Source organism: Lagenorhynchus albirostris, chromosome 11 (assembly GCF_949774975.1).
Source record: "Lagenorhynchus albirostris chromosome 11, mLagAlb1.1, whole genome shotgun sequence".
Lineage (NCBI taxonomy): Eukaryota > Metazoa > Chordata > Mammalia > Artiodactyla > Delphinidae > Lagenorhynchus > Lagenorhynchus albirostris.
This window is the reverse complement of record NC_083105.1, coordinates 880,316-902,380: the sequence shown is the minus strand read 5'-3', so window position 1 is coordinate 902,380 and position 22,065 is coordinate 880,316. Positions and strand designations below refer to the sequence as shown.

Below are 22,065 nucleotides of genomic sequence, written 5' to 3'. Positions count from 1 at the left end.
CCCCGGCCCAGGACCCGCCCGGTAGAGAGAGGCGTGAGTGGGGCGGGCAGCACCTTTATTGCAGCGCAGGCACCCCCGCCAGGGCCGCACAGGCCTCAGGCGTCCTGGTAGTAGCTGTTGAAGTTGATGCGCAGCAGGAAGTCCTCCAGGTGGGGCTGGTAGCCGCGGTTCACCAGCTTGCTCACCACTGGGGGGAGGGCGTCAGTGAGCAGCTCAGCCCCGGCCCCACCCCGCCTGGCCCTGCCCGGCCCCAGGGGAGGGTCACCTTTGAAGAGGAAGTGGGAGTAGTACTTGAAGGTGCTGTAGGACTGCTGCAAGAGGGCGAAGTTGGGGTGCTCGGGGCCGCGCCAGGGCTGGGCGATGAGCTGGCTGCGGAACTTGAGCACCAGGCTGAAGGTGCTGTGAATGATGTTCATGACCGGCGCCGCCTTCTCCGTCAGCAGGCCCCTGGGGGGGCAGGCGGGGGCTGCGGTGAGCGCGCCCGACGCGGGGGACACGGGGGACGCGGCCCCGGCCCCGCGCCTCACCTGAACACAGCCTTGTGCAGGTACTCGGCATGGGCGCGCTGGATCTCCTCTAGGTCGCCCACCGAGGCCAGCCTGGCCTGGAACTCACACCAGGTGACATGCAGGATCTGGTTGGCGATGTAGCCCTGGATGACCTTCACGAAGTGCTGCATCTCGTGCTTGAACAGCTGTAGCTGGCGGAACTGCACCGAGCCGGCTGCGTGGCTCACCCGTGCTGCGGGGGGGGGGGGGGGGGAGGGTGAGCTACAGCCACGGGCTGAGGGGACACCGGGGCCCCGCCAGGCTCACCTGTGCGCTTGAGGTGGAAGCAGACATCCTTGAGTGTCCACATCATGAGCTTCAGCTGCAACAGGAAGGAGAAAATGCCGCTGTACCTGCTCAAGCAGCCCTCGGTGACCACGATGTTGAGGGGCCAGTCAACCTGCCAGGGAAGCCAACTCAGCACGCCTGCGTCCCGGGACCATCCCCCACCCATCTGCACGAGGGGGCCCTGCTCACCTTGTACCTGAGCTCCAGGCAGCTCAGCACGTCCGGGGCATTGGGGGCAAACGTCTCGGGCAGGAACTTGAGGGCGAAGGAGAGGTTGGCGGCGTGCGGCGTGTCGCCGTGCAGGCTGTACTGCAGGGCCTTGCTCAGCACGGAGTTGAGCACCAGCGGGCTGAGGAGCTCCCCAGGCGTCTGTCCCGCCCCGAGCTGCAGCAGCAGGGCACGGGTGTCCCGAGGCGTCCCGAGGCCTCCAGGCCCCCTCCCGCAGCCCCACCTGTGCCCGCCCCACCCGGGCCTCACCTTCTCGAAGAGCAGGTCGCTGAGGGACTGCGCAAACTCCCCGTCCTCCATCAGCAGGAAGTGCCGCAGCGCCTCGAAGTGTGCCCCGAGGTGCAGCTCCACGAAGAAGTAGTCGACTGCGGCCTTGTTCACCAGGGAGACGCTGGCAGGAGGGGCCAGGCGTCACGGGCCGGCAAGGCGCGGAGGGCCGGGTGGGGAGGGCCGGGCGGGGCGGGCCGGGCGGGCACTCACTGGGCAGCCAGCGGGGCCGTGATGGAGTGCTTCATGAGCACGGGCAGCGGCAGCAGCTCGCTCAGCTGCACTGCACTCGCGTCTGCGTCTGACTGGGCCCCGGGGTCCTCGGGGAGGGCAAAAGCTCGGGGCAGCCCGTGGTGCAGGAGGCGGGCAACGGGAGGCTCTGCTGCAGGGGTGACACGGACCACGGTCCCACACCAGGGACGCGCCGGCCAGGCTCCCTCCCGCCACGGCCAGCCCACTCACACATGGCCTCGTAGCTGTCCGGGTACCGCTCCAGGCAGTACTGCCCCGCCAGGCCCGCCAGGTAGGCCTGCTCCCTGTCCCAGCGCTGGGCCGCCTCCTCGCCAGGGCCTGGGCTGCTCCGGGTGTCTACGCCCTCCTGAGACAACCCAGCCTCAAGGAGCCCGCCTGTTCCCCTCGAATGGGAGAGGACGGACTGGGCGGGGGGCATCCCCCGCGTGCTGCCCAGTCCCAGGGCGGAGCCCTCACTGCCCACGACAGGCCAGGCGGGGGCAGGGGGCCCACCAGCAGCACACGCTGCCCCGACTCCTGGTCCCCAGCCCCTGACCCCGTCTGCCCTGACCTGTGAGCTCGGAGGGCCACTTGGAGAGAGGTCCTGGGAGTCCCCACTCGCCCCCGGGCCTGAGCGGAACGAACGGGGTGGGAGGGGGCGTCAGGGCCCAGCACCTGCCGCTGGACAGCGCCCCACCAAGTCCCCGGGGCAGCCAGCTTCTCACCCGCCCCCCGGGCTCACCGACGCCCCCCCCCCCCGTCACAGGACAGCCCTGGGGGCCCCACTGACCTGGCTCCTCAGGGATACTGTCTTCCAGAGCAGTGGGCGCGGCCTCCGCAGACAGCAAGTCCTGCAGGCCAGTCTCCTCCCCACGGCCAGAGCCGCCTGAGGCCGTCTCTGCAGGCAGCCGTGGCTCGTCTTCCCGGGCAGGGCTCTGGGCTCCCAAGCTGAGGCCTGACCGGGACCCATGGTCAGGGGGCGCCCAGGGGGGCCCGGGCACGTTGGGCTCAGCTTCCCCTGAGAGCAACCCCAGCATCACGCTGGACTGAGACACGTGTCCGTGGACGTTCCACCGTGGCCGGGAGGGGGCCACATCCCACACGTTCTCCCCCACCCTGATGCTGGCATCAGACACGTGTCCGTGGACGTTCCACCGTGGCCGGGAGGGGGCCACATCCCACACGTTCTCCCCCACCCTGATGTTGGCATCAGACACGTGTCCGTGGACGTTCCACCGTGGCCGGGCGGGAGCCATTCCAGAAGCATAACCCTCTGTGGGAACACCAGGCTCTGCCACTTGCCCACAGAGCTGCCCCGGGTCCTGGCTGCTCTCCTCCTGGCAGGAGGGGTGCTGGGGGGGGTGCGCGTAAGGCAGAGCCACCCGCCCATCTGGGACACACGTGTCCAGCTGCACGTGAGTGTCCTCCCGCAGCCGCGGCCCCTCACTGCCCAAGCTGCCTCCTGCAGTCTGCAGGGCCCCTGGGGAAGCTGGGGCGGCCACAGACGGCCTCAGGATGGTTCTGAAATCGTACTCCTGTGGCCCGGAGGGCCCTGTGTCCGCTGCTGCAGACGGAGCCAGGGGAGGCAGGTCCGAGCCAATGGTCTGCAGCGCCTCGTCCAGGACGGGGGCCGCGCTGGTGAGCACAGGCTGCTCAGCCCTCTGGGCCGTGGGCAGGAAGTCTCGGATGCTGAGGCCCACAGAGAACGGCCCCGGCCCCTCCGCCTGCTCTGACGGCGGGCCTGCTCCTGGCCCTGAGCCGCAGGCCCCAGCTGCTGGAGGCTCGAGGGGCTGCGGCGTCAGCACGCTCTGCCTGTCGGGGCTGTCCCGGGCAGCCTCGTGCCACCCCTCATGCCCAGGATCACAGCTGCCGCCTCCGTCGGGGTGCTCAGGGCCCAGAAAGGAAGCCTGAAACACCAGTGCGCGTTGGTCCCTCCCATTATCCGGCTCTGTCCCCCAAGTTCGGTTCTGCACCCAGCACCAAAACCCACGACAGGGGGGCAGTGGGGACACAGGCCAGGCACGGGGCAGCCAGCTCGGAGCCCCACGCTATGTGCCCTGGGTCCTGCCCCGGCCCCTCGCCCGGGAGCGGGCACTCACCTGGAAGCGGGCACCCGGGAGGATGGCCAGCGGCTCCAGGGGCTTCCCCTCCGCCATGTCTTCCAGCAGCTCCTGAAATTCAACCAGCAGGATGTGCGGCGGCAGCCGTGGGGGTGGAAGTCACAGCCCCACCGCCCGCAACTGTCGGGCACCGCGATGCGGCGGGGCTCACGCGGCACTTGGCTCGCAGCCCGGCTGGCGCCCAGCACCACCTGTGTCGTCTGAGGGCAGCACGGCCTCTCCGGGTCACGACCCCTCTGAACACGCGATGAGAGCCTTACTCATGCTCCTCCAGCGGGCACACAGGAAGGTCTGCGTGCGACCTCAGGGCTTCTGAGTCCCCGGGGGGGCCGGGGAAGAGCTCCCCTGTGAACAGCAGCGCTACCTGAACGCGTTTCTGATCTTCTAAGAGAAAACGAAGCCGAGCGCCGGCCAATCTGTGCCTCTGGACCTTCCACAGCGCCTTCTGCTCCCGACGAGCTGCCTCTGCAGACAACTTGCTGTAATGATCCACCAGGGCCTGCCTGTAGCCACCAAGAGAGGACTGGTCACCATGGTCACCCCACTGTCCAGCCAGTGCCCCGTGGGCTGGAGGCTCCCCGTGGCAGAGACCCCTGATGGGCAGTCCACATGCCCAGCACCTTCCCCGGGCAGGTAGCTGCTCCCGCAACACCTGCAGGGGCCTCGCTGGGCAGGTCTTTCTGGCCCCCAGACTAGGAGCCCCCAGCGGGCAGGCCCAGTGAATTCACTCCGCAGAGTGAACACCAGATGAGCCCCTACACAGCCTGAAGCAGAGGGACTGGCGAGGGGCCGGGGGCTGCCCGGGGCCTCTAGGAGGTGAGGCCTCACGTCGTCAGCTGCGTAAAAGGCAACTTCCCGTTCTGCTGGTGCAAACCCCAGAGAACTGATTATCAACGCAAAAGGGTGCACAGGGTGCAGTGTAAACATTTTATTTGCTTCATTCAAAGCTGGCCTGGCATGTTAACACCCAACGACTTTGATCCTCTCGCCATCAGGAACTGGTTTCAAACCTGGACCGGCCATTTTTAATTCGGTTGTCACAGGCCAGGGACACAGCCTCTGCACCTAGTTTCCTCCTCGTGTGAACAGGTGAATAATGTCTACTCACACACACACACACACACACACACACACGTGTGTACACACAAGACAGCACGGATGCACGGGCACAGGCATACACGCACTCATCACTTGCTGGCTCAGTCACAGCTCCATAAACCGCCCCCAAGGTCAGGACAACTGAGACCCCGAGACGGTGAGCAGGAAGGGACAGCCCCTCCCACGAAGGGCCCCCCTTCGAGATGCCAGCTCTGCTGCCAGCTTATGGGAAATGCAGGGGAGGGCGGGACAAGCTGATGGCACAGCAAGAGACAGACTCGCAGATACTGTGCTGGAGAAATTCCTGTTTCTCTGTCAAACTGCTAACAGGTTTAAGAAAAAATTAGAAAAACAGGAGCTGTTTAACTTAAAAGAAACAAAGAGACAGAGAGGCGACAGGAACACAGTGTGTGCCCCAACCCTGAACCCGAGTCCACACAAACCGACCGCAAGGAGACCTTCTGAGCTCAGACCACTACTCTTCCGGCCTGAACGTACACCTGCAAGGTGTCAAAATAAAAGGTAAAGGCCCATCAAAGATCAAACGAGCCACGGTGTCCCCACGGTGCCCTCGTCCCAGGGAGGCCGACCCGGAGTGGCCACTACGCCCGCGGCCACCTACCTGGCCTTCCTCTCCAGCTGCTCCTCCAGGGCCTTCAGCCTCCTCTGCCGGTCCCGGAGCTCACGGGCGTAGCTGAAGTCATCATCCAGCTCCTCCTGCCTGGCCGCCCGGCGGCGCTGCACAACACCCCCGGCGGCCCCGCTGGTGAAGCCGCCTCCCCGAGCCTGTGCCACCCCCGGGCCAACCCCACCCACCTCCTGGTCCTTCACAAACTGCTCCTTCAGCCTCTGAAACTGCTCTCGCTTCTGGGCATCCAAGGCCATCCGCTCAGACAGCTGCCGATCTGCGACAAGACAGTAAGGGGCATGTTATGAGGAGCCCCAGCAGGCAGCCCCCCGACGCAGAGGGGGACCCGAGCCACACGCACCGCTGAGCGCGCTCAGGACCCTGGACGCCGCTTCCCGGGCCTGGACGATTAATTCTTGTTTTGCAATTTCCATTCGTAATTCCTGAAAAAGACCACCAGTGATTGACGCATCTAATCCTCCCTCCCATGCCCCTGGGATGGCCTGGGAGAGGGGTCCGCTCAGACCCTGGGTGGGCTCTGGGGGCACGGTGCCCACCCCACACAGTGGTGAGGCTGGTTCCCAGGCAATCGATACACTCTCCCAGAGCAATCTGGAGCCAAGACCCCAGGCCTGTATGCCCACCCTGAAGGGGACGGGCTTCCCTGCGGGGACGGAGGGCCAGGCCAGGCCGCCCCAGCAGGGTGTACAGCCTCCTCTGCACCTCCAACGCTCACCCCCGCCACTTGCTCTCTGGGGTCTGCCCAGCCCACATCTCCCTGCTGCCCACCAGGTGCCGGGCCAGGAAGGACTTTCCATCAAACCCCTCCCCAGGCCACAGGAGGCGCAAAGCTTGGGCCCCAGTACACCTGCCCCTCCTGAGCAGGAGGGGAGCCCACTGTCCAGCCCACGCTGGGAGGAGGGGGAGAGAGAGGCGCAAGGAACCCTGGGAGGAGGGGGAGAGGCGCAAGGAACCCTGGGAGGAGAGGGAGGCGCAAGGAACCCTGGGAGGAGAGGGAGGCGCAAGAAAAGGCCCTTGGCCCAAGGCGCCCCTCCCTCACCTTCTCCTCCTTGCTGATGGAGCTGTGGCGCGCCACCCTCTCCATCCGGCCCACGTAGATGGCACAGTCCTTCTCGATGTCCTTCAGCTCCTCGAGGGAGAATATCACCGAGACGCGAGGGACCGGGACATCGGAGCAGCAGAGGTAATGCTGCCGAGGAGGGAGGACCTGCCGTGAGCCCGGAGGCACTCAGACCCACACCCCTCTCGGCCTCCCTGTTTCTGGCGACCCACGCGGACAGCCTGCTTCCTCGGACAGCCTGCACTCCTCGCTGGCATCCTCCACGGCTCCAGGACATCACAGGCTGGGCGGGTTTCCGCCCAGGCCAAGGCTGCCCTGTGGCAGAAGCCAGGTCTGCCTCCCACAAATAACACTTCAGAAGAAGCTGCCCAGAGCCGGACACGCCCACACGCACTTCCTAAGGTCAGCTCAGACAGGACTGCCCCAGCCGCCACGCCCTCCCCCCAGGGCCGAGCCCACCATGCCGTCCAACCTCTGGGCTGCTCCTGGGGCCTCACCAGTATGAGTCTCCTCCCCTGCATGGGCCGCTCCCACCCAGCCCTGAGCCTGTCCTGGCCGCTCCAGTCTGATCTCAGCCCTGCACTCGGCCGGCTGCTGCCCCCCGATCCAGCCTGCACTCGGCGGTTCCACTGCCAGGAACCCCCAGGTCCACACGCCTGGCCAGCCTGCTCGGACATCAGACAGCACCTCCAGGCAGAGGCTGCCGGTCCACACCCCACCACTGCCACCCGGCCATCTTCCGCAGAGCCTCAGCCGCACGGAGCGCGGCCAAGCCCTGTGAGCGCTGCACAAGACCCCCTGGGTCCACCCGCCTGGCGACGCAGCCCATCCCTGCCCTGCCCGGGCGGTTTCCAATGCAGAGGAGGGCAGGGAGGAGCCCGCTGCCCCCCGGCCTCTGAAACGCCCTCGGCTCTCCTCCCGTCTGAACGAGCGCCCAGAAACCCAACCGAAGTTGAGCTCGTGAAACTCTCAAGGGAAACTGAGGGAGAGGTCACCACGACCCCTGCTCCAACACAGCTGACCCAGGGCTAAGGACACATGGCCAGGCCGCAGGGGGCCGGCGGCTGGCACGCGGCGAGCAGGCAGCACCCTGCGGGGCCGCGCCAGCCGCCCTCACCCGGGGGCAGCAGAGCTTCAGCAGGTTGATGGTCTTCCCGCAGACATACACGTCGTGGGCGACGTGCCTCAGGAACACGGGGACGCAGTCCTCCACCTCTTTGGAAATAAGCACGTAGCCGTGGGTCCAGTAAAACTTATCTACGTGCGGGACGAGACAGCCGGGTCTGAGTCCAACCACGGCCCCGACCCGCCGAGGGTGTGGGGTCCCGGCCGCAGCCGGCCGCCACCTACCTCTGAAGCCCAAGTACTCGTGGTTCACCTGGATCATGAACTCGCCGTAAACGTCTCTGAAGACCCCACTGTACACCCAGTCGTGGATGAACCTGCCAGGGTGGGTGGGCCAGTGGTGAGGTGGGTGGCACCCACGGGGGTAGACAGCTGCGCCCCGGTGCCCACAGTCCGAACCCCCCATCGTGCCCTCCCCGTGCCACCCCAATCTCTGATCCCTGCGCTGAGCAGGCGCCCCGACGCGAGGACGAGCTCGAACGTGTTAGGGCTGAGCGGGGCCCCGACCCCATGCCGGCCCCCACCGCGTGTAGGGCTCGCAGCTGGTCTTCAGCAGAGACAGCAGGACCGGGTAGTGCTCGTTGCTGCAGTTATCCAGGGCCTCCTGGTAGAGGTAGGAGAGCAGCTTCACCCCCTGGAGGCGGCAAGAGGAGGGCTCAGCGCACACGGCACAGACAGCAGGCGGGGAGCCCTGCCCGTCCCGCGGGGCTGGCCAGGCCCACACCCGGCAGGAACCCAGACTCACAGTGGGGAACGCAGCCCCGGGCGCTCCGCCCCCAGCACCCAGGAGTCCAGTGCCGACACCGCAGAGCTCAGCCAGGTACCTGGACACACAGGCCGGTGAGACCAGGTGAGCAGAACACGTCCCAGGCCCTACTCTGCCTGTCCAGATGGTCTGGCTTTAAAACCACCTGCACCTCAAGGACCTCAGGTGTGAGCCTCCTACCGGGCCCCTCCCAGGGCACCCCACGCAACGCCACCTCCTCCCCAGGTCTGGCCAAGACTGAATTCCCCTGAGTCCACGACCCTTCCCCAAACCTGCCACTATCCGGCCTCCCCCAGGCTGCCACCTCCTCTGCCCTGGATGGCTGCCAAGTCCCCCCTGGGCCCCTCGCCCCCAACACCCCGCTTCAGGCCGTGCTCCACACGTCAGCACAGCCCGACAGCACCCTCCAGATGCCCCCAGGCTCCCATCTCCAGCCCCAGGACCTCCACACTCCTGCCCCTCTGCCTGCAAGAACTCCTCTCCCACTGCGCCCCTCAGCCCGCCCCAGCCCCCCACTTTGCCTTCTCCAGGTGGCACCTGCCAGCGGCCCTTGGCCTGGCATTTACTAACTGGCTCCTGGGTGCCAGGGGCCGGGTCTGTCTGTAGGCACCCTGTGTGCCTGTCAGGCAGGAGCCCCCGATCCTGGGCAGGGCCTGCATGGTGGGCTGCCAACAGACAGCGCCCAGCACCTCGTGAACTCAGCTGGGTCAAGGGGCTGTCCAGACGCCTACCAGGAGGGCTGTTTTCATGGCCGCCCACCACCCAGCAAGCCCCACACCTGCCCCTGTCCAGCTACCAGGCTGCCGTGCTGAGGCTCACCTGAGCTGCCGGCCCAGTTTCTTGAAGAGAAAGGCAATGGTGAGGAGGCTCAGGGTGGGCGGGGTGGAGAGCACACAGGCCCGGTAGTACTGCAGGTACCTCCTCAGGCCGCTGGTGAAGGCCTGCGGGGCAGGGGGCAGGGGGCTGGGAGGAGGACGGCTAGGCACTTGGGGAACTGCCACCAAGCTCAGAACCAGAGGACAAGCCGGTGCAGGCAGAAGGCAGGGCTTCCACCCCCAACCCCGGGGCTCCGTGTTCCAAGGAACGGGCATCTGTGGGTCACGTGCGGACACCGAGCCTGGCCGGAGCCCGAGGCCACTGCAAATCCTGTCCCCGCAGCCAGGGCCAGCTGCACCGGGAAACCGGACCCTGCGGACCCCAAGCAGCTGGGCTCTGTGCACAGACGCCAGCCCTCAGAGGGTCTCTGGCTGCTCAGATCACTGGGGTCTCGAGGACACACGTGTCCTGGGCAGCCACAGCAGTATGGCCCCAGCTCAGCTCATGCCGTTCCAGGAGGTCTGCGTGGAACACTCCAGAACAAACGTCAGGCACCCCCCAGCAAGGAGACAGCTGTCCCGCCCTCACACCCCTGAGAGCCGACACATCAGTCCTGTCTCGGTTTCCTTCTGCCCTCCTAGCCCCACTGTGACCCACCCTAGAACCTGAGCCTCGTCACGTCACCCCAGCAGCCCCGCTGCGTTGCCCGCACCCTTCTCTCAGTCTGGATGCCCCTCCCACGCAGCTGCCCCCGCTGCCCTGGGGGCTGTTGCCAGCCAATGGGCCAAAGACAAGGCTTTCAAGAGGACCTGGTTCAGCCCCACGCCAGGGACCCAGTGGGGAACAGGCAGCATGGGCCCAACCCACACCGCCTGGCCTGCCCCCGGGGCCCCCAGCACTGGCCACACCTGCCTCGCACTCTCTCGTGGCCCCAACATGTCTGCCCCAGGTTTCCAGTGAAGTGACGGGCCAGGTAAGACGTAATCGCCGGCCACCCCATTCCTGAAGGGCAACTGACGGATTTGGGACATCACCGAGGAGAACACCGTTTGTACTCAGAGGCCCTGGTGCAGGACCTGTGGACAGCTCTCAGGCACACCGGCAGCAGCATGAGGCGGGGCCGTACCTGGAACACGAGGCCCTCGCTGCACGAGGAGTCCAGCACAGGCTGCAGAGAGAAGTGGCTCAGGCGCGCGTAGTGGGTCCCGCACTCAGCCACCTCCGAGAGGAGGCTGCTAACGCTCTCGGGGGATGCTCCTGAGACGTGGACACCCTGCTTCACCGTGAAGGCCTGCGCTGGCTGGACAGGACGAAGGCGGGGGTCACCGGGGCCGGGCATCCAGAGCCAGTGTGGTGCTGCATCCCGTTCCACCCGTGCACCCAACCACAGCACTGCCCACAGCACCCCCAAGACCAGGGGCCCCGACCCAGATACACACACAGGAAAGGGCGCAGGAGGCAGAAGGCCTTCCAGGCTACCTGAGGGGTGCACACAGACACCTGCTTGGGGCTGGGGCTGTGAGAAAGTGCTTGCCGTTAGATCAGGCACCTGTCCTGAGGAAATAATGGAAAAGGCACACAGACACCTGCCACGGCGTGTTCCCCACAATATGGTTTACAACCGCAGAGCACGGAAACAACCTAAGAGAGGGCTGACTGCAACCACACTTGTGGGATGCAGTGAAAGCTGTGTGAACAGGAAAACGTACAGCTGCAGGTACCTGCGCTGAAAAGAAGGTCTCAAATAAATACCCACACTGTACACCTTAATGAAGTAGAAAAAGAGCAAATGAAACCCAAAGCTAACAGAAGAAGAGAAACAATAAAATAGGGACTAGAGGGGCTTCCCTGGTGGCGCAGTGGTTAAGCATCAGCCTGCCAGTGCAGGGAACACGATTTGAGCTCTGGTCCGGGAATATCCCACATGCTGTGGAGCTACTGAGCCTGCGCACCACAAATACCGTGCTCCGCAACAAGATAGGCCACCGCTATAAGAAGCCCACGCACCACAACGAAGAGTAGCCCCCGACTGCCACAACCAGAGGAAGCCTGCGCACAGCAACGAAGACCCAACACAGCCTTAAATTAATTCATTCATTAATTAATTGGAAAAAAATAGGCTGGGACCAGCACAACACCTCCCAACAAGATAATAAATGTTAACGTCATGTGAATTTTACAATTTAAAGAAAATAAAATCAACAAAAAACCCAAAATGAAAAGTCCAACACCATATGGCTTCACTGGTAAATCCTACCAAACAATTAAAGAACTACCACCAGTTATTCTTAAACTCTTCCAAAAATTAAAGAGGAGGGAACACTTCCTAATTCTAAGAGGCCAGTATTGCCCTGATGCCAAAGCAAGATAAAGACATTACAAGGAAAAGACTACAGGCCAACATCCCTTATGAACACAGATGCAAAAATCCTTGATAATATATTAACAAACTGAATCTATCAGCATGTTAAAGGATTATACACCATGACCACGTGGGTTTTATCTCAGCAATGCAAGGGCAGTTCAACATACAAAAATCAATGTAGGGACTTCCCTGGTGGCGCAGTGGTTAAGAATCCCCCTGCCGATGCAGGGGACACGGGTTCGAGCCCTGGTCCGGGAAGATCCCACATGCCACAGAGCAACTAAGCCCGTGTGCCGTAACTACTGAGCCTGCACTCTAGAGCCCGCAAGCCACAACTACTGAGCCCGCATGCCACAACTACTGAAGCCCGCACGCCTAGAGCCCATGCTCCGCAGCAAGAGAAGCCACTGCAATGAGAAGCACGCGCACCGCAATGAAGAGTAGCCCCTGGCTTTCCACAGCTAGAGAAAGCCCACACGCAGCAATGAAGACCCGAGGTAGCCAAAAATAAATAAATGAATAAATTTATTTTTAAAAAATCAATGTAATACACATTAATAGAACGAAGGAAAAAATTAGATATGATCATCTCAGCGGATGCAAAAAAACCAACTGACAAAACTCAATACTCTTTCATGATAAAAACACTCAATAAACTAGGAAAAGAATGGAACTTTCTCAACAGGATAAAGGCCACGTGTGAAAAACCCACAGCTTACGTGACACTCAGTGGTGAGAGACTGAAAGCTTTCCCCCGAGGATAAGGAACAAGGCAAGGATGGCTGTTTTCACCACTTCTGTTCAACATAATACTGGAAGTCCCAGGCAGAGCAATTAGGCAAGAAGAAGCAATTTTAATATCCAAATTGGAGAGGAAGAAGAAAATTATCTGTCTGGAGATAACATGATCTTATATACAGAAAACACTAAAGAATCTACAAAACACCTGTTAGAGCTAATAAAGGAATTCAGCAAAGTTCCAGGATATGAAATCAACAAACAAAAATCAGTTGTATTTCTATACACTTGCAACGAACAAGCCAAATAAAGGAAACTAAGAAAACAATTCCAGTTACTAGTGTAACATAAGAATAAAATCCTTAAGAGATAAACTTAACTGAGAAGGCAAAAGACTTGTTACAGTGAAAACTAGAAAACATCGCTGAAAGAAATTAAAGACCTAAATAAATGCGAAGACACCCAATGTTCACGGACTGGAATGTCTAGTAATGTTAGGATAATAATACACCCAGGGAATTCCCTGGCTGTCCAGTGGTTAAGACTCAGCACTTCCACAGCACTTCCACTGAGCACGGGTTCAATCCCTGGTCAGGGAACTAAGATCCCACATGCTGTGTGGTGTGGCCAAAAATAATAATAATAATACACCCAAATCGATCTGTGGATTCAATGCAATGCCTATCAATATCCCAATGGTGTTTTTAGCAGAAATAGGAAAAACCATCCTAAAATTCATAATGGTATTGCAAGGGGCCCTGAATAACCACAGCAATCTTAAAAAAAAGTTGTAAAACTCACACCTCCCAAGGTCAAAACTTCCTACAAAGTTACAGTAATCAAAACAGTGTAGAACTTGGGGAGTTCCCTGCTGCCCTAGTGGTTAGGACTCGGCGCTCTCACTGCCGTGGGCCGGGCTCAATCCTTGGTTTGAACTGAGATCCCGCAAGCTGCGCAGCACGGCACCCCAAAAAAACAGAACACTGTAGTACTGACATTAGGACAGACATGAAGACCAGTGGAACGGAACAGAGGCCAAAAATAAACACTCACATATACGGTCAATTAATGCATAAGGATACCAAGACCATACAAATGGGGAAAGAACAGTCTTTTCAACAAATGGTGCTCGGTAAACAGACTATCCACATGCAAAAGATTTGAGTTGGACCCTCCCCCTGCACTTGAGTTAATACAAAATTAACTCAAACTTGATCAAATATCTAAACTTAAGAGCTAAAACAATAAACTCTTAGAAGGAAACACAGAGGCCTTGAATTTGGTGATTTCTCAAATATGACACCAAAGGTACAAGCAACAAAAGAAAGAAAAAGAAAACCTGAACTTCATCAGAATTAAAAACTTTTGTACTTCAAAGGATACTATCAAGAGAATGAAAAAACAACCTACAGAATGGGAGAAAATATTTGCAAATCATATATCTGATAAGGGATTACTATCCACAATATATAAAGAACTCCAACTCAACGGCCCAATTCAAAAAAGGGCAAAGGACATGTGAGGACACAGTAAGAAAGCAGCTGTCTGAAAGCCAAGGAGAAAGGCCTCAGGAGAAATTAATCCTGCAAGCACCTTAATATTGTACCTCCGGCATCCAAAACTATGGGAAAATACATTTCCGTTCTCTAAACCCAAAAACAAACAAACAAAAAAAAGGCAAAGGACCAAAACAGACATTTCTTCAAAAAAGACATGCCCATGAGGAATGCTCGGGACTTCCCTGGTGGCACAGTGGTTAAGAATCCACCTGCCAACGCAGGGGACACGGGTTGGAGCCCTGGTCCAGGAAGATCTCACATGCCATGGAGCAAATAAGCCCGTGTGACACAACTACTGAGTCTGTGTGCCACAACTACTGAAGCCCATGCGCCTAGAGCCCATGCTCCACAACAAAAGAAGCCACCGCGGGCTTCCCTGGTGGCGCAGTGGTTGAGAGTCCGCCTGCCGATGCAGGGGACGTGGGTTCGTGTCCCGGTCCGGGAAGATCCCACATGCCGGGGAGCAGCTGGGCCCGTGAGCCATGGCCGCTGAGCCTGCGCGTCCGGAGCCTGTGCTCCACAACGGGAGAGGCCACAGCAGTGAGAGGCCTGCGTACCGGGAAAAAAAAAAAAAAAAAAAAAAAGAAGCCACCGCAATGAGAAGCCTGTGCATCGCAACGAAGAGTAGCCCTGCTCGCCGCAACTTGAGAAGGCCTGCGCAGAGCAACGAAGACCCAACGCAGCCAAGAATTAATTAATTAAAAACAAAAAGGGAAAAAAATCTTAAAAAAAATAAATGCTCAGCATAATTAGCCATGATGGAAATGCAGATCTAAACTACAATGAGATACCACTTCACACCTGCTGGGGTGGCTACTATTTACCAAAAAAGGGGTGGGGGGATAAGTATTGGTAAGGACGCAGAAAGACTGAAACCCCAGGCCACTGCTGGAGGGAGAGTAAAAGGGTGCAGCCATGGTGGAAAATAATCTGTTGGCTCCTCGGAAAGTTAAACATATACTGTATGACCCCTGCAATTACTGCAGTTCCACTCCTAGGAATATATCCAAATGAACTAAAAGCTGGGACTCAACAGATTCTTGTGCACCCATGTTCACACAGCACTATTCACAACAGCCAAAAGGTGAAATCCACACAAGTGTCCATCAACGTGATGAATGGATAGCAAAGTGCGGTCTATATATGCATGGAATACTTCTCAGCCTTAAAAAGAAGGAAATTCTGACACTGGTTAGAACATGAATGAACCCTGAGAACGTTATGCTGAATGAAATAAGTCAGACACAAAAGAACAAACGCTGTATGATTCCACTCATATGAGGAAAATCACAGAGACAGGAAGTAGAAAGGTGGGTACCGTGGGCTGGGGGAGGGGGAAATGGGGAGTCAGTGTTTAATGAGGACAGAGTTTCAGTTTGGGAAGATGAAAAATTTTGGAAACAGACAGTGGGATGATTACACAACATTGTGAACGTAATTAATGCTACTGAATAGTACACCTGATAGTGGGTAAGATGGTAAATTTTAAGTCACGTCTGTTTTACCACAATTTTAAAAGGGTAGAGAGGGCTGCTTCCACTCCACAGAGAAGGGCCATTCACACAACAGAACACTATGAGGCCACGAACGCGGAGTCGGAACAGCGTTCCGAGCTGCTGAGAGGGCAGCTCAGCACCAGGACCGCCTGGAGTCGGCTGGAGCGCGTCTGCGCCAAGCCCAGGACGTGCTTCTAGCACACGCTCCACCTGAGAACAGCCCTGGGAAGTACACTGAAGACACAGAGAGACCGGGCACAGGACAAGGGAAGCATGTGCAGAACAACACATACAAAAGGCCCCACCCCCCCACCCCCCGCCCGCACTTCTCGAGGATCCACGGAAACAGGTACATTTCTCTTCTTTCACTGACGACAGAAAACATCTTACTTTTATTCAGTTTTTAAAAGGATGTTAATGAATTAATACTCTTTAGAACTGAAACGAAAAGACAATCACCAGGCAGGCGGTCACGTGGGCTTCCCGACCACACGCCACCCTGGACTCTGTGGCCGCTGCCCTCCCCCTCCCACCCAGCGCCCAGGTGTGTCACGTGTGAGCATGTCCTTACCTGGCAGAGGGAAAACGTGGCGGACACGACCCCAATCAGGATGTTGAGCGCGTCCTTCACCAGCTCGCACTCCTTCACCAGGACGGGCTGCGGGGCCTGCAGGAGGCCCCCGCCCAGCACCTGCAGCCCTGCTTGGCAGAGCCGGCAGGACCTGTCGAAGGCGGCCCTTCCGGCCTCGGTGAGGTAGGGCTCCTCTCGGTGGCCAGGCGGGCTGTGGGGGACAGAGGGGGGCAGCGAGTGGACGTGAACAGAAGGCGGGACAAAGCGGGTCAACAGCATAAAACGTCTAAGACCAGGTGTGACTCCCCACGGCCCCCAGCTCTCCAGCAGCGCCCGGCAGGCCGTCAGACGGTGCCGCGCAGACAGGGTCCGGAAGCAGCAGCACACGCCCGCGCCGCCCAGCGCCTCCGGGCACACGGCGGTCCTCCGGCTGCCCACCGGCTCGCGACGGCCTCTACATGGGAAACAACACCCAAGCCTGGAGCAGAACATTAACAACAGCGCACGTGTCCATCGCCAGAGGAGTGGAGAAGGACGCGATCCGTCCACACGAGGGAACTATCATCCAGCCTTAAAAAGAAAGGAAATTCTGACACAACGTGTCAGATGCTACAACATGGAGGAACCCTGAGGGCGTGACGCTGTGATACAAGCCAGTCACAAGACAACAAGTACTGAGTGACCCCACTCCTGTGGGGTCCCTAAAGTAGTCACAACCACAGAGACAGAAAGGAGAAGGGTGGGGGCCAGAGGCTGGGGGAGGGGGAGGGGGAGTGAGTGTGTAATGGGGACCGAGCCTCGGTTTGGGAGAATGAAACAGTTCTGGAGACGGATGGTGGTGATGGTCACACCACGTGAATGTCCTTAATGCCACTGAACCGTACACTTAAAAAGGGTTAAGATGGGGCTTCCCTGGTGGCGCAGTCGTTGAGAGTCCACCTGCTGATGCAGGGGACGCGGGTTCATGCCCCGGTCCGGGAAGATCCCATATGCCGCAGAGCAGCTGGGCCCGTGAGCCATGGCCGCTGAGCCTGTGCTCCGCAATGGGAGAGGCCACAACGGTGAGAGGCCCGCGTACCTCAAAAAAAAAAAAAAAAAGCATTACGATGATAAATTTTATGTTATGTGCATTTTATCACCCTCCCCCCACAAAAGCACAAAGAATGTACAGAGGAAAAAGTCTCCTGAAATTCCAGGAGAAATCAGGCCAGCTGGGTCTCACAGAGGGTGGCTCTGGGCACACATCCACCCCTGAGGTCTTTGCCTATGGGGCTCCTGTAGGAAGTTCAGGAACTACCAGTGTCTGCCCAGCCCGGTCACACTGTTCAAAAGAGGCCAAAAAGACAGTATCACTTCTCTCTTTTTTTTTTTTTTTTTTTGCGGTACGCGGGCCTCTCACTGCTGTGGCCTCTCCCGTTGCGGAGCACAGGCTCTGGACGCGCAGGCTCAGCGGCCATGGCTCACGGGCCCAGCCGCTCCACGGCATATGGGATCCTCCCGGACCGGGGCACGAAGCCGTGTTCCCTGCATCAGCAGGTGGACTCTCAACCACTGCGCCACCAGGGAAGGCCAGTATCACTTCTTAAACATTCCTTTGGAAACCACCAACCCTACTGAAAGTATGAAAGAACTGTTCTTTAAAATCCACTGGAAAGAGTAATTTCTCAATAAAAGGAGCCCGAGAAACATCTCAGAACTTGTCAAAACCAAAAATGCTTTTTAACGAACACTGCACCATGATGCGCTCCTTCCCTCACTCACCAAGTGTCTGAGAGCAGCGGCCAGAGCAGGACAAGCCCAGTCCTCATGGGGCAGGTGCGCGGACACAAGCTACAAGGAGGCGCGACTCACCGCCCATGACACGGGTCCCAGAGGGACCCGAGACACTGGTCAGGAAGGCCCCGGGAGCAAGGCCACACCTGGAGCAGTGTCCCTGGCGGAGGAAGCGGCCTGTGTGAAAGCCCAGAGACAGGAAGAGAAAGGGGCCAGGTGCTCGGGGCTCAGTGTGGGGAGGGCGAGGGCAGGGGCCGGCGGTCCACAGTCCAGATGGGGAGGCCATGAGGCATGGCAGGCAGAGTGGCGGCGCACCTCTGATTTCCATCCCTGGAAAGTGGTACTGGCCGAGTGGAGGATAGCCTGAGTGGGCAGGAAAAGCGTGCAGGACGGTCCTGAGTGCCCCGATCAGCAGGTGGGGCCCAGCCGGGCCACGACACCAGCCCACACTCCCTTGGCGCAGGAAGAGCTCGAGGAAAGGAGGAGACTCGGACCTCCAGGGTCCTTCCGAATGGCCCTCCAGGGGGTCCCCCGGGGGATGCATGTGCTGCAAGCACCACCCCTCTGCGCACTCGAGTGCTAGGCTCCTGCCCACCCTTCCAGGGCCAACTCCCGACCACTGTGGCCACACGACCCTTTCAGTGGCTCAGAGCTGAGGGAGGAGAGTCCATGAAGGAAAACAAACTCACACTTGGACCCACAGAGAACTTGGCCTTTAACATCAATGAAACCACTTCCCCAGAAAGGGCGACAGACACAGAGGACTCCTGGCAGCAGGGAGACCGACGCTGGCTCACAGGGTGAGGCACAGGGGCAGGGGTCCTCTGGGGGTTCTCAAGGAGAGGGCAGAGCTCACAATCCAGGGGCTGCAGGTGGACAGGGCGCCGCAACTGCCCATTCGTCAGAGCTCCTGGCAGGAAACTAGCAGGCGGCTGGGATTCAACTGCAACAAGTTCCCGAGATTCTCCAAATGAACTCGAGTGACAGGCCTCAGGGGTTGGGGCAGCAGGTTACGATGGAGCAGGCAGTGGAAGAGCTTTGGGGGAGTGAGCTCAGGCCGTGCCCAGCCACGAGCTGGCCGGGCGTCTCCTGCGGGAGCGCGGGGCACAGGCTATCGCACTGGCTGCCGTCCTCCTGGAAGGGACACCGCAAGGTACTCCTCACGCTGGAGCTGTGGGGCCAGTTCTGCTTTCGGGGGACACTGAGGGGATTAAGCGCATTCAGAAAAAGGGACGAGGATGTTGACCAGCTGAGCAACCATGTCTCCTGAACAGTGACCTGCAAAACTGAGCCTAGCAAAGTGGGAACTGGTAACTGAAATACCACTAGCGAATATTTACAAAAGAAAGCAGTAGCTGCTTGACGGCCAGTGCTTAGACTCGTGAGGGGTTAGCAAACAGCGGAGCGACTAGATTTGCTTTGTGCACACAAGACAGGGTGAAGACTTAACAGGAAGTCACAGGGCAGAGAAGCCCCTCAAAGACAAGACAACCACCAAAACCGACGGTGCCTGGGGGAATCCATGTGGGGGAAGATGACCACGCCAGGAAAGCGACCCCAGCAGGAGCAGGGCCCACACAGCATCCCCGAGGGCGTGCTCACCCTTGGGAGGCACTCGGCTCCCTGGGAACCCCACCTCGTTCACCCAGTGCTCCCCAAACTGGCATCCCACAAAAATGCCAGCAGATGAGATGCAACAAGAGAATCCCGTGACCAAACATTTGGGAAATGTGTCCTCTACCCCCACTCTGGGAGGTTGCGAGACACCAGCACACTACAGACTGAGAGATCCTGTGTGCAGAGGCCGTGGACGGGAAGAGCATCTACCAGGGAAACACTGCGAGGACCGAACTTCTCACCAGAGGACCACCCTCAGTCGTTATAGACGTGAAGAACGTTCCCTCGTCAGCACCCCATGCCCAGCACTGACCACACACCTCCGACTGGGAGCCACCGTGGCCAGGATGTAACTCAGTTGCCAACTGACCACTCGGACTGCGAAGTGCGATCTGCAGAAGTTACTGGTTCTGTGGGAACCTGCGTAGGCCCGAGAGCCCTCTCCGCCTGCACTTCTCTCAACCCCTCGGGCGCAGACAACTTGTACACAGCTTGACTGAAACTTGCAAGTTCCTAAACCCAACTACCTGGGCTCTCTGAGTAAAGGCCAGGTTCACCGGGGGCGGGGGGGGGGGCACTGTGCATTTTAAGGCAAAGCTCACGAACCATCCAACTTGCTCCCAGCACCTCCGCTTGCTGGCCTCGTAGGTGAGCACGGCGTCCCACAGGTCAATGTCTGGAGTCATGCCTGGCTCAGACTGGGAATCAGGAGTCAGATTGGATGCCGATTGAAACCCTTCATCTTCCGACTGATCCACACTCGAAGAGACCTAGAGGCCAAGGGAAAAGGACATTTCACCTGAACATGGTGTCTAGATTTCACCTGAGTGGGATGAGAGCTCCAGGGGCACTTCCACACGCTTCCATTTACTCTATGGGAAAGACCCGGCAGAACGTTTCTTCTATTTTCCTCAAGCACATAAGTAGTACACCATGTTTTCACCCCTAAGGAATCATTTAAGGAATTAAACTAATTCGTTACCAATTCCCAATTTCACACAACACAGGCTTGCTGAGGCTTACGAGCCTCAAAATAACTGACAATGACATTTTTCACAAGATGTCTCCGATCTGGAAATTCCATTTTGGGAAACCCAGCATAAAAAAGTCACATAGACACAGAAAAACTCACGTCCGCCAAGATGTTTGCTACAGCATTATGGTTGAAAACAATCTAAATGCCTCACAGTAAGGGAATAACTGAACGATGACAGAACACCCTTTCAGCAAAGCCGCAAAATGCAAAGGCAAAAGACAATTTACTTAATAACGGAAAAATCCCACCTTACCGGGAAAACAGCATATAACACTGCACGAACAGCAGGAACAAATGTTTCTTTGCCACCTATGGCCACTGAACACTTGAAACGCAGGAAGGAACCGGATTTATTTCATCTTCATGAACTTGAATTTAAACATCAACTCGAAGGCAAAAGAAGTGACTGAACAGTAAATACAAGAGGAAAGCGGCACGTGGCCGGGGGCTGCGCGGGAGGGGAGGGGGGTGGGGTGGGAGTCCCCACGGCTCAGCCGCCAGTGCTCCGAACTCCGGCTGTCCTCCTTTTGCCCCGATGGAAGGAAGGTCAAACGAGGCCCTTCCCAAGCCCGGGGAGCCGGAGGCAGGAAGCAAACACTCTACCTTGATGGCCAGTCCGGAGAGGTCTGCGCTGTCCGGCACCGGGGGCAGGTCCAGGCGGACGTCCAGGTCGGCCGTGCGGCTGTGCACCAGGGCTCCAAAGAGCGAGACGCGGGTGTCCCTCTCAAACCTGTCCCCGCAGGGGTCGCCATACGAGAAGAGCCCGACGGCGGGCAGGCCGGTGCCCGGCGCCGCCTCCATCACCTGCAGCGTCTTCCGGACCAGGTCCCGACACAGATACTCCTCTCCGGAGATGAGTGACCGCACGTCCGCCTCCAACCCGCTCAGGTCGGCGCAGTCGTAGCCGCCGTAGGGAACGTCTCTCCCGACGGGCCGGCTGTGCAGGAAGAAGTCCCGCCGGCGCCGCAGCATTCGCGGGGGCCCGCTGCCCGCCAGCCGCACCAGCAGGTCCAGCACGGATCCCAGCTCCGCCAGCGGCCGGCGATGCGCGGCCTCCAGCTCCTCCACCAACTCCTCCAGGCGGTCGGCCTCGGCGCCCAGGCCGCTCACTCGCAAGTCGAAGGACAGCATGAGGATCCTGTTTTTCACCGGGAGTCTCGGGAGGCCGGGCTGCAGCTTGCGGGTCTCATCTTGAAAGAGGCTCGTGAACAGAACGTTGTAGGCCACCCTCTTGAGGCTCTGCTTGGCCTTCTTGCGGCTCCCGCGGCGCTGGCCAGAGTGAGCCTTCGCGGCCGGCAGGAGGGCCTCGCACAGGTCGTCCACCAGCTGGGGGACGCTGGCCATGCCCCCTCCTCACGCCGGGCCCTCGAGCGCGGCCTGACTCGCCTTCTCGGGGCCCCGGAGAGGGGACGGCCGGCAGAGGCACCGCCGAGGACGGAGCGTGGGCCAGACCCGCGCGCCCGCTCGCCTGCCGGATCCCCTCACCCCGGAGACAGCGCGCAGCCCCAGCTCCCGCCACCGCGTCACCGCCGCGCGACCAGCCAGACAGCCGGAGCAAGCGCACCGGAACTGCGTCACCTGGGAGGCGGGCGGCACGCGCGGAGGGGGCGGAACCTGGAGGCCGCCTATCAAGGGCCCTTCCGCCCTGGAGCCTCGTTCCCACCGGTGGGGAAACGGGCCGGAATCAACTGAGTTAACTAAATCGGGCTCAATA

The 22,065-nt window shown here is 59.4% G+C and overlaps 1 protein-coding gene across 10 annotated transcripts; it reads right to left on the bottom strand.

The window, feature by feature from the left end:
- Positions 1–38: 38 nt before the first annotated feature.
- Positions 39–21,946, bottom strand: TUBGCP6 (tubulin gamma complex component 6). Of its 10 annotated transcripts, XM_060165574.1 has the most exons (25): positions 20,955–21,946; positions 19,922–20,085; positions 15,926–16,136; positions 10,323–10,496; positions 9,200–9,321; positions 8,360–8,438; positions 8,139–8,248; positions 7,840–7,931; positions 7,607–7,746; positions 6,469–6,618; positions 5,770–5,851; positions 5,597–5,685; positions 5,403–5,518; positions 4,047–4,185; positions 3,662–3,733; positions 2,353–3,469; positions 2,134–2,192; positions 1,794–1,929; positions 1,545–1,713; positions 1,314–1,455; positions 1,026–1,220; positions 816–948; positions 528–741; positions 266–447; positions 54–187 (listed from the first exon to the last, which is right to left on the bottom strand). In XM_060165574.1, the coding sequence occupies exons 1-25, from the start codon at positions 21,693–21,695 to the stop codon at positions 96–98; spliced, it is 4,920 nt and encodes a 1,639-aa protein (XP_060021557.1). In that variant the 5' UTR covers positions 21,696–21,946; the 3' UTR covers positions 54–95. The 10 variants fall into 10 exon arrangements, 8 of the variants coding, with proteins under 8 accessions (XP_060021552.1, XP_060021557.1, XP_060021553.1 ...); XM_060165569.1 differs by having other exon boundaries at positions 39–187; positions 1,794–2,192; XM_060165570.1 differs by having other exon boundaries at positions 1,794–1,958; positions 2,134–3,469.
- Between the last annotated feature and the right edge of the window lie 119 nt (positions 21,947–22,065).